General features: G+C 44.0%; 2 protein-coding genes across 3 annotated transcripts; both read left to right on the top strand.

Moving 5' to 3' along the window:
- Positions 1 to 850: 850 nt before the first annotated feature.
- LOC120039454 (mapk-regulated corepressor-interacting protein 1-like) lies at positions 851 to 4,589 on the top strand. 2 transcript variants are annotated; one of them, XM_038984857.1, is made up of 5 exons: positions 851 to 979; positions 2,793 to 2,884; positions 3,069 to 3,187; positions 3,396 to 3,500; positions 3,598 to 4,589. In XM_038984857.1, exons 2-5 carry the CDS (start codon positions 2,880 to 2,882, stop codon positions 3,660 to 3,662), a joined length of 294 nt encoding a protein of 97 aa, XP_038840785.1. In that variant the 5' UTR covers positions 851 to 979; positions 2,793 to 2,879; the 3' UTR covers positions 3,663 to 4,589. The 2 variants fall into 2 exon arrangements, with proteins under 2 accessions (XP_038840785.1, XP_038840777.1); XM_038984849.1 differs by lacking the exon at positions 851 to 979 and adding an exon at positions 2,014 to 2,141.
- A 3,750-nt stretch (positions 4,590 to 8,339) lies between these two features.
- Positions 8,340 to 11,836, top strand: alyref (Aly/REF export factor). The gene is made up of 6 exons (XM_038984841.1): positions 8,340 to 8,725; positions 10,168 to 10,323; positions 10,449 to 10,596; positions 11,001 to 11,067; positions 11,159 to 11,333; positions 11,507 to 11,836. The coding sequence occupies exons 1-6, from the start codon at positions 8,480 to 8,482 to the stop codon at positions 11,519 to 11,521; spliced, it is 807 nt and encodes a 268-aa protein (XP_038840769.1). The 5' UTR covers positions 8,340 to 8,479; the 3' UTR covers positions 11,522 to 11,836.
- The last annotated feature ends 221 nt before the right edge of the window (positions 11,837 to 12,057 follow it).

Raw genomic sequence — 12,057 nt, 5'->3', positions numbered from 1 at the left:
ATTACCCGTTCCCGCTTCCTTGTCCCCCATATCCCTGCCTTCATCCCCTGGTTCCCAGAGGGGCACTCTGCGACCATCACGGCCACGCAGGCAAAGGAGACCTCCGGGTCGCTTCAGAGACTTTGTTTGTTCCCTCGGGGACGAGGGACTTTGTGGTGGGGGGGCTGTGTAGCGACCCGCACAGACAGCTGTGTGTTATGTGTTAGGCTAGTAGGTGGTTGTGTTGTACTGACCAGTACCCAGTGTTCGCGGGGTCCGACATGCCAATCAACCTGCTATCTGCCAATCACGGGAATGCCTGGAATGTTCTGATGCCGGGCATCCTGGCGGTTGGCGGAGTGGCGTGGAGGGGGGTTGGGCAGGGGGATGGAGCATTGGAAGTTAAGACCAGGTTTAGCCTTTGTTATTTTACGTCTGGGCTTCACAAGAGGTCACGATTGGCTTGTGGGTTATCTGTCATTTATTTGGCGTGTGCTACAGCCCAAACAGTAGCCTGTGTAAAGTTGGTTTAATAAACCGTCAACTCGCAAACTCAAGCCTCTGTCTGGACAATTGTTCATTTATGATCTTGTCAGGTCATTACAATATGTTTAGAACTACAAATGAACTTTATTCTGTCGGTTCTTGTTTTTTTTATGTCACAATTCCAACCCTCCTTCTTTATCTGGGCTTGGGACTCGCAAAAGTGAACCAAAAGAGACACTCTGGCGGATTTACTTCCTTTTTTATTTTTTATTTTATTTTGTTACATTTACATCCTGCCCTGAATGTAAGCCAGGGCGGGATCAGCCAGCGACGGCTTCCCGCATGCGCGATTCATTTGCAGTCTGGACGCAGAGGGGTGAACAGCTCCTGCTCTGACTGCAGCTGGGAGGGTCTGCTGCGCGAGGACTGGGCCGCCTGTGAGTGCATTGGGCCGCCTGTGAGTGCTTTGGGACGGGGTGGGACCCACGGCAGCACCCGCTGCTCGTTGAGCAGAGTAAGAACGATACGTGCTTTCACGTCAGAGTCTTCAATAACACCAGAAAAAGTATCTAGATTTGTCGCTAGTCGCTTTTTTGAAAATGTGTCGCTAGAGGGGTCTGAATACTCGCTACATATAGCAACACTGATTAGAAGCCCCACAGTGGAGGTGTCATAATACCCATAATACCTAGCGGTCAAACAGGGAAATGGTGTGGGGCTCTATATAGCCATGCTATTTTTTTTACCTGTTATCGTTAACTCTTCATTGTTGGAAAAGGACACATAAGTAAGCATTTCACTGTTAGTCAACGAAGCATGTGACAAATAATATTTGATTTGAGTAGTAGGCCACTACAGGGGTAATATAGGGTTACATGGCGGTTTCCTTTTATTGTCAACAAATGTGCAATGCACTTTCCAAACTGTGAAAGGCAGCAATACGCAACAAAGTGTCTTCTAGTCTGCCGGAAAACTACACGAAGAAGAAGAAAGCAACACCTTTCTCAATCAATTAGAATATATTTTAAACAGACAAGATGGTGGTGTACACACTGTTTGTATTTAATTTAATATTGGAGCAATTTCTAAATTCAAACGAACCCCCCCAGCAACTAGACATGGACATTTAGAAGAAATGCGTTCTTCCAAGTCGGGAACTGAGGAAGCATCGTCAAGTTGGTTGAAAATGATCTGTGCTACACTTAACATTACCTACCTAATAACGCCTATAAGCCAGCTGGAACAGTAATGGTCTGACTAGGGCTTGGTGATATTTTTAATAACTAGGGTGCATTATGATGATGATTTTTAATTCGCAGGGTGCATTTTGTTAGGGCCTATAAACTCAGGTAAAGGTATTTTTAGCCAATGCTTTTTCTAACTTCTTCGCAAGCTGGTCCATGGTCTGTTTTATTTAAACAAGTACCAAAAAGACCCGGGCAGAGAGGGTAAATGTTGGGGAGAGGGCATTCATAGAAGCATTCTTTTGGGATTTTAACATTATTTTCAACCAACAAACCTATTAAGTTTTGTTGACTTCCGTTTTAAATTACCTGCCCAGAAATGATTGGTTGGCATTGGCAACCGTTTTAGCCGACGGGAGGCCTACTCGCTAACGCTAGTTACATCTTGTTGGCTGACTAAAGAAAGCGAAAGGAAGCCGGATCTAAAGACAGGTTTGTAAACATAGTTTACATCTTGGTAATTTTCGGATTATTTCAAGATGGCTATAGCGTTATTAATTAATATGCCACTGCTGTTGGAAACATTTAATTTGTACTATTGTCTGGATATATTCAGCTAGATAAAGTTAAATGGCTTAACTAATAATATTAGATGTTGATATCGTGTAGCAAACATTCGCTAGATAGCTTATTCGGTACCATAACGTTCGCTAACGTTAGCTTGTTAGTTAGCTAACTTCAACCGCAAGTTAATTTCTAACCAACAAAAATGTCAATATAAAATATACGATATTGGGTAACGTTAGTTAGCAAGCTAGGTGCTTTATATTTTACGAGTCGCTGGTCAATATGAGTTGTCTAGTATAATTTCTTGTTAGCTGTCTTAGCTAACGTTAGCTAGCTCGCTTGTGTAACGTTAAGTGTCAGATACAAACATGTAAACATTGAAGCATAACTAACATCAATAAGCAAGCTAATGCCGATAGTGTTGCATCCAATGTAGCTTTCTGGCTGTATAGTTTTGTAACTGTATTTTGCAGTCTGTTTTAGCTAGCTAGCTTTCAAATGTCAACATTCCTCTATTGTTTGGGATTGGTGTCTTTATTTAGAATTAATCATGTCACGCCTTGTTTCCACCACTAGCTATCCAACAGAGGATAAAGAAGATTAATATTCTCTCAACCCCCGAACTATTCATTAGAAAGGAGCAAGAGACAGACTGCACACAGAATGAGGTTGGAAGAGATTTGTTTACCTGTTATGGTTGTTGTGTGCTAACTGTATATCAAGCTGTGTCTTGTAGAATCAGGTATACTGCATAATTGCCAGAAAAACGTATGTTCTGTTTTCCAGCCTGTCTGTTCTGTTTTCATTCTTTTTTGCTGTTTGTTTTTTATTTGTATCTTTGCTGCTTTATAGCTCATCTGCTCCCAGGATGGTGAACAACTACAAGCGGACTTCCAGTCCTCGGTCTCCTACGAACAGTGGGGAGCTCTTCACTCCAGCGCATGAGGAGAATGTGCGCTTCATCCATGACAGTGAGTCTGCCTCAGAAGACCGATATCTTACTAAGACTAGCCCTTACTGTCTCTCACCTGAGTAGGCTTATATGTTGGCAATCAACATCATCCACTGTAAAAAGCTCCTTACAGAGCCCCTGTACCACTGGGCTCAGATGAGCCATTTGGATGGAATGTGGTATGTAAGGAGATGGTTGAAAGCTGGCATGTGTATGCTTCTTTACAGCCTGGCAGTGTGTGCTCAGAGACATCCGGTCACCACAGAGCAGTGAACGCAAAGACCGTGGACCACAGGAGTATGTGGAAAAGAACCCAAATCCCAACTTAAATTGTAAGTGACTTGATGGATCTGAGTATGTTTGTCATTTAAACAGGCTATTTACTAGATTTGTCAAAGACAGTAACGTTATTTTTATCCTTTCTTGCAGCTTTCACACCAGTTGACCTGAGTGACCTCAAGAAACGCAACACACAGGACTCCAAGAAGTCCTAGTCTTTCTCTTTATAGTCAAAAGCTTTTTTTCTGCACCAATTATCCTTGAGAACTTTCTCCTCCTCTGTCAGCCAGCAAGTCAACCTTTTGGCCATTCCTGCCCAGAATGCCGGTCCTCTTTCTGCCCACCTGGACTAACAGCCTGCCCATTCAACAGCAGTGGGCTGATGTCCTAACAACCACAATATTTTTGGAGTTCCTTATCCACCCCAGTCCCCCCCTCTCTTTCTCTGTCCAGGCTGGATATTTTCTTACCCTACCTCTCATCTGGTTGATGTGGAATGCAAGAAAGCTGGCATTTGATTTCCAGGGATTCTCTCTTCCGGTTCTTGGTTTTACAGCCATGAATTTTTCATTTTCACTCTTTTTATGTGAATGGGACTGATGCAGAGTTTCAATGAAATATGCTGACATCCTAATGCCGAAGTACAGACTGTGTACAAATTCTTCATGGGACACTTTAAAGGACTGCAGTCTTAAATATAAACTGTTTTCTTTTCAATCTACAAAGGATAATGCTGAAGGGCTGGCATTCTTTTTTTGGAAGATAGTTGAATTGTAGATATATTGGAATGGAATCCGATTGTACGGGCGAGTTTTGGAAACCAAAAATTGTTTAGGATAAATGCCAACATTTTTCATATAAATTCATGCCCCTAAAATGGACTTCAAGTAGACATCTCCACATTGACTTCCCAGCCTTGGAAAAAAATATTGAATAAAATACTTTTACAATATTTCACTCTCAATGCATTGGTCATAGATGTTCTGACCTAAATTTTCTTTTTGGATGTGTTACCTATATACTCACCAATGATGTATGTATGGTAAATTGTTGTCTCATGCTCTTTGTTTTGTTTGTGCATTGTTACTGAAAACAGTGTAATGGGCTACTGAACAAAAATATAATTGCAACAATTTCAAAGATTTTACTGAATGCAGTTCATATAAGGAAATCAGTCAATTTAAATAAGTTAGGCCCTAATCTATGGATTTCACATGACTGGGCAGGAATGCAACCATGGGTGGGCCGAGTTTTTACCCACAAAAGGGCTATTATTACAGACAAATACTCCTCAGCAACCCCTCCACACCCCCCTCATACGATCCTGTGGGTGAAGAAGCCGGATGTTGAGGTCCTGGGCTGGCGTGGTTACACGTGGTCTGCGGTTGTGAGGCCGGTTGGACGTACTGCCGCATTCTCTAAAACAATGTTCGAGGCACCTTGTGGTAGAGAAATTAACATAAAATTATCTGGCAACAGCTCTGGTGGATATATCTGCAGTCAGCATGACTATTGCACGCTCCCTCAAAACGTGAGGCGTTGTGTAACAAATTAGTGGCCTTTTATTGTCCCTAGCACAAGGCGCACCTGTGTAATGACCATGCTGTTTAATGTGTATCTTGATATGCCACACCTGTCAGGTGGATAGATTATCTTGGCAAAGGAGAAATGCTCACTAACAGGGATGTAAACAAATGTGTGCACAAAATTTGAGAGAAATAAGCTTTTTGTGCATATGGAAAACATGGGACCAACACTTTCCATGTTGCGTTTATTTTCATTGTATGTATAGTCAGCCATATTTCTTTCTCTGATCTAGTTCCTTCATATCACAGAGGGAATCATGAAGTGCTCGGTAATGGTCTGAAAGTAGTTCTAACAACAGGGCTCAGCCAGTATTCACAAAAGTTAGCAAAGAGAGAATTACTCCATAATGGTAAACCTATTAGTAGTGCATGATATACACTGCTCCAAAAAATAAAGGGAACACTTAAACAACACAATGTAACTCCAAGTCAATCACACTTCTGTGAAATCAAACTGTCCACTTAGGAAGCAACACTGATTGACAATACATTTCACATGCTGTTGTGCAAATGGAATAGACAAAAGGTGGAAATTATAGGCTATTAGCAAGACACCCCCAATAAAGGAGTGGTTCTGCAGGTGGTGACCACAGACCACTTCTCAGTTCCTATGCTTCCTGGCTGATGTTTTGGTCACTTTTGAATGCTGGCGGTGCTTTCACTCTAGTGGTAGCATGAGACGGAGTCTACAACCCACACAAGTGGCTCAGGTAGTACAGCTCATCCAGGATGGCACATCAATGCGAGCTGTGGCAAGAAGGTTTGCTGTGTCTGTCAGCGTAGTGTCCAGAGCATGGAGGCGCTACCAGGAGACAGGCCAGTACATCAGGAGACGTGGAGGAGGCCGTAGGAGGGCAACAACCCAGTAGCAGGACCGCTACCTCTGCCTTTGTGCAAGGAGGAGCAGGTGGAGCACTGCCAGAGCCCTGCAAAATGACCTCCAGCAGGCCACAAATGTGCATGTGTCTGCTCAAATGGTCAGAAACAGACTCCATGAGGGTGGTATGAGGGCCCGACGTCCACAGGTGGGGGTTGTGCTTACAGCCCAACACGTGCAGGACGTTTGGCATTTGCCAGAGAACACCAAGATTGGCAAATTCGCCACTGGCGCCCTGTGCTCTTCACAGATGAAAGCAGGTTCACACTGAGCACATGTGACAGACGTGACAGAGTCTGGAGACACCGTGGAGAACGTTCTGCTGCCTGCAACATCCTCCAGCATGACCGGTTTGGCGGTGGGTCAGTCATGGTGTGGGGTGGCATTTCTTTGGGGGGCCGCACAGCCCTCCATGTGCTCACCAGAGGTAGCCTGACTGCCATTAGGTACCGAGATGAGATCCTCAGACCCCTTGTGAGACCATATGCTGGTGCGGTTGGCCCTGGGTTCCTCCTAATGCAAGACAATGCTAGACCTCATGTGGCTGGAGTGTGTCAGCAGTTCCTGCAAGAGGAAGGCATTGATGCTATGGACTGGCCCGCCCGTTCCCCAGACCTGAATCCAATTGAGCACATCTGGGACATCATGTCTCGCTCCATCCACCAACGCCACGTTGCACCACAGACTGTCCAGGAGTTGGCGGATGCTTTAGTCCAGGTCTGGGAGGAGATTCCTCAGGAGACCATCCGCCACCTCATCAGGAGCATGCCCAGACGTTGTAGGGAGGTCATACAGGCACGTGGAGGCCACACACACTACTGAGCCTCATTTTGACTTGTTTTAAGGACATTACATCAAAGTTGGATCAGCCTGTAGTGTGGTTTTCCACTTTAATTTTGAGTGTGACTCCAAATCCAGACCTCCATGGGTTGATAAATTTGATTTCCATTGATCATTTTTGTGTGATTTTGTTGTCAGCACATTCAACTATGTAAAGAAAAAAGTATTTAATAAGAATATTTCATTCATTCAGATCTAGGATGTGTTATTTTAGTGTTCCCTTTATTTTTTTGAGCAGTGTATTTTAACGATATTGTGGGCTATGTGAATCTGCACTCAAATATAGGTGTTGATGCATCTGTGTTGACAAAGTTCACATGTGGATACAGTTGGTGTAGGCCATGGTATTAACACAACACATTTATTTACACCTTTGTCTCAGGAATCTTATATCAAATAAAATGTTATTGGTCGCGTACACATTTTGCAGATGTTATCGCATGCTGGTAAAGTAAAGGTTAAATAAATAAAATAATAAGTGCAGCTAAATGCTTATGTTTCTAGTTTCAACATTGCAGTATACCTAACAATACACACCAATCCTAAAAATAATGAAATTAAGAAATATTACAACGAGCAATGTCAGAGTCTAGGATATATATATTTATATATACATATATTTATAAACTGGGATGTTCGAGCCCTGAATACTGATTGGCTGACAGCCGTGGTATATCAGACCTTATATACCACGGGTATGACAAAACATGTATTTTTACTGCTCTAATTATGTTGGTAATCAGTTTATAATGGCAATTATAAACTGGGTGGTTTGAGCCCTGAATGCCGATTGGCTGACAGCCATGGTATATCAGACCTTATATACCATAGGTATGACAAAACATTTACTTTTACTACTCCAATTAAGTTGGCAACCAGTTTATAATAGCAATAAGGTACCTCAGAGGTTTGTGGCACACCCCCGTGCCTTATTGTGTAATATAATGGTGTGTATAGACAGTATGGCTAGTATACTGTATGAACAGGAACAGTGTGTACAGCGGTAGTTATAGGATGATTCTGGACTAGAATACAGTATATACATATGAAGTGGGTAAACGTTATTAAAGTGGCCAGTGTTCAATGACAATGTACATAGGGCAGCAGTCTCTAAGGTAGCTGGCTAGTAAAAGTGCCCTAAGTTCAGGGCAGTGTACTGGGGGGAAGCCGGCTAGGGGTTGACTATTAAACAGTCTGATGGATTGGAGCTGTTTTAAAGTCTCTCGGTCCCGGCTTTGATGCACCTGTACTGTCTCGGCTTTCTAGATGGTAGAGGGGTGACCAGGCCGTGTCTCGGATGGCTGAGGGGCCAAGCCGAATTGCACCAACTATCAAGGAATATGTCAGATCTATCTATTTTTGTATAACCAGCACTACAGTAAATTCTAGACCATTGCGCTGCTGCACTGATAATAGCAGCACAGGTCTTTGTAGTGATATGACTCAAGGGATCAATTTCAAATGGTCCCTTCTTGATTTGACAGCATAACCTGAGTAAAACTGTGGAAGGGGCGGCGCACAACAAGCGGACACAGACAGCGTCATCCGTCCTCACGTAACGAGGGCTCGTGGCTATAAAGACAGCTTGCGCTCCATTTTAGCGTTTTTTTTTCTCACGCAGCTGAATAGTACCGCAGGGATATAACCAAGGTTTTTACTTAAGGCAGGGATCAGTCAGGCTAGTTTTTAGTTCGCTAACAGTTCTTCTTAGCGTAATTGAAACTTCATAATGGCCGATAAGATGGATATGTCTCTAGACGACATCATCAAGCAGAACAGGCAGCAGAGAGGGGGCGCAGGAGGCCGTGGTGGTGGAAGAGGCCGTGGCCGGGGAGGCTCTGGCGGGGGCCGAGGTGGTGGTGTTGGCCGTGGAGCAGTTGGTGGAGGCTTTGGGGGCCGAGGTGGAGGATCGGGCCCCATGAGGAACCGACCGAACCTGAGCCGTGGCAGAGCAAGACCTACGCCATACAGCAGGGTATGACAAATTTAAAGGAATGGGCTGAGAAAAAGGAAAACGTCTCGTAACCTGAAAATGCCTGCGCGACGTCCTCTAATCTTCAGGCTTGCTAGCTGCTCCCAATGCAATCAATGGCTAGCTTGCTAGTCGAGAGGCACTTAACTAGCTAATCGAATTTCTTTCGAATTAACGAAGGGAAACCCTTTAAATTGCGGTTGATATGGAAATAATGCACGTAACGTGTCCTTGTCCACCCAAACCCATGTCTGTTACCACTTTTTGAGAATAAGCTTTTGGAGCAGGTTAGCTAGTTGCTAACTCTGGAATAGCTGCTAACCTACAAGGCCCAGACGGCGCCATTTTGAATTCAGCATCTTCAATCAATGAAATATTTATTTCATGGTCCGTCGCAGTAGCTTTCGTCCCAGAAAGTCACTTGTTGGACCACCGAACGGCACTGCATCGAAGAATATCGTTGCATTTGGATGATTTTTGTAGCAGAGGCGACTTTTGGAGAGTTTCATCCTGCACTCCTATCCTTTTGTTTGGGAGTGGCTGGCGGGTTAACACAATCCCCTTTGAGCAGCACCATATCAACACAGAATGGTGTCATTTATGGATGGAGCAGTGGACTTTTCCCCTCTTATTACATACATATTTTTATCTCTACATTTCTAGTAATGTTACAACTCAATCAAAATGGCGTGGTTTCAAAATGGACGCTCAGATGGTTGCCATCCAGGTTCAGGCCAGGTAGTTGGCCTACTTTATTTTGCTAGTTGTCTCTTTCAGAAAATGGACACTTAACTCATCAAAGCTAACTCATGGCTTTTAAAGAACAATTTAAGCAAATAACCACACAACTGGAGTCGACACTGATGCAGCGCCATACGGATGGATGACTTTCTTCAGCATACTACTCTCGCTGGGGATGGCCGCCTGGAGAGCCTTTGGTGGAGGAGCAGATGGCAAGAGAACAGTGGGCGACATTGTTAGCCTAGTTAGCCAACAAGGGGGTGGGAGCGGAGTGCAGATGGTAGCGAGTAAATGTGTACTGTTATTAATGACTTGTTTACTGCTAAATGTTGATCAAAATAGCCTCAACACGTCAATGCATACATTTCTTCATTCTATTATGGGAAATGTTTAATTTTTTACTATTATGGCCCATCAGTTTTAGCTAAATGCTTTATGGCCAGTTAACTTGGTCTAGTGTCTAGAATGTATATGTTCCCATGTGTCCTGTTTTTGCACTGGTTTACTTGCTTGTAGTAATGGGTTGGGCACTGGGCGGGGAATGCTGGTAATCTCCATGGGGTAGCAGTGTGCCAACCACCTGGCCCTGTTGGCTGTGTAGTCCCTGGTCTCCCCAGCACCTACCCTGTGTGGACTGGACTCTGTGATTGGCAGAGACAGGGGAGCCTGAAGTCAGCAGGTTCGTTCTCTTTCATCTGTTGCAGCCCAAGCAGCTTCCTGATAAATGGCAACACGACATGTACGGCAATCATGGCTTCAATGCCAGTGTTGGGGGCGGCGGGGGTGGAGCTGGTGTGGAAACCGGAGGGAAGCTTCTTGTCTCCAATCTCGACTTTGGCGTTTCAGACGCAGATATTCAGGTACATCTTATTTTCTTTTTGACTTGGTTGACTCTTTAGAAATTGCGTATTTACCTTGGCTTAGCATTTCCAAAATGGCACTTGACATCACTTACAATCACAATACATGGTTTCTCTCACTGCAGGAGCTCTTTGCAGAGTTTGGTACACTGAAGAAGGCAGCTGTTCACTATGACCGGTCGGGCAGGAGCTTAGGCACTGCAGACGTCCACTTTGAGAGGAAGGCAGATGCTCTAAAAGCTATGAAACAGTACAACGGTGTACCACTTGATGGTAGGTTTCTCAAGTGGCTTTGACAGTTGCGACAAATATTATCATGTCAATTGTACCTTGCTGAAACATTTAATTGTTTAGTGCTGCTGAGGTGTCTTTCACCATGCTGACACTGTATATTCATCCAACTTTCAAGTTGCTGAATGTTGAAACTTTCAAAATGGGTGCTCAGGTGGTTGCCATCCATGTACAGGCCAGGTAGTTAGCCTGTTTTGCTAGTTCTCTTTCAGAAAATGGACGTTTAACTCATCAAAGCCAACTCATGGCTTTTAAAGAACAATTTAAACAAATAACCACACCGCTGGAGTCAACACTGATGCAAAGAACTACAGTGCCATACGGATGTTTTTCTTTCTTCAGCACGCTACTCTTGCTGGTGATAACCTGAATACTTTCTCTTGCAGGGCGTCCCATGAACATACAACTCGTCACATCACAGATCGACACACAAAGACGGCCACCCATGCAGGGGTAAGTGTTAAGATTGAACTGTTTTCCAAAACAACCTGAGCCAATGATAAGTATCATGAATGGAAAGTGCTAATGTTCAGATGTTCTACAGTATGAACCGAGGTGGTGGTGGCATGAACAGGGGTCGTGGCGGTGGGTTTAGAGGGATGCAGAGAGGACGTGGAGCAGGTCGTGGAGGAGGCAGGGGCCGAGGTGGCCGCGGGGGAAGCACTAAGCCACTTTCTGCTGAAGAGCTGGATGCCCAGCTAGATGCCTACAATGCCAGGGTGAGTCTCGGTTTGAAAATGAGAAAGGGGTTATGAAGTGTCATAGGGAGTAAAAAAATAAATAATAATAACATTTGTCTGCCTACATGTATATAGCGTTGGAAATTAATGATGGGACAGGCCTACTATGGTAGCATGCCTCTTATCTGATGCCTTTCTTCCACCCACCCCAGATGGAAACAAGCTAAGAGCCTAGGTGAATCCTCCAGGCTGCATTATTCTCCAGGCTGAACATGAGGACAGTCTGTTCTTACAGCGTTGAAGATGCAGGACATTTTACACTTGGATGTCTTCTGATGTGATTTCAATTTGTGTATCAATCCTTTTAAATGCTCCGATGTGTTTTTTACCAGTTTATGTTTTTTGGAAAAAAATATTGGTTTTGACTGTAGGTTTAAGGGGGTGGGTGGGGCTTTCCCTGTTGCTCTGATTCCTTTCCCGTTGCTCTGATTCCTTTCCCCGTAGACCATTGTAATAAACCCTGCAGTACATATGAACCATAATCTGACTGCTTTGTTTTTATTGTCAAGTGCACAAGTACAGAGAAATCCCTTGCATTGTTGGGAGGGCCTGCAAGTAAGGGTTTCACAGTCTACTCCTGTTTACAAAGCATGTGACAATTGGAATGTGATTTGATTGCTCATTCCCAACAATGCCGTGATCAATATCAGTACTATAAAGTACAACAAACACATAACACAAAGGTAAGCGTTCTACAGGGTTG

This window comes from Salvelinus namaycush, chromosome 3, assembly GCF_016432855.1.
Source record: "Salvelinus namaycush isolate Seneca chromosome 3, SaNama_1.0, whole genome shotgun sequence".
Taxonomy (NCBI): Eukaryota; Metazoa; Chordata; class Actinopteri; order Salmoniformes; family Salmonidae; genus Salvelinus; species Salvelinus namaycush.
The sequence above is the reverse complement of the archived record's forward strand: the minus strand, read 5'-3'. Positions and strand labels throughout refer to the sequence as shown.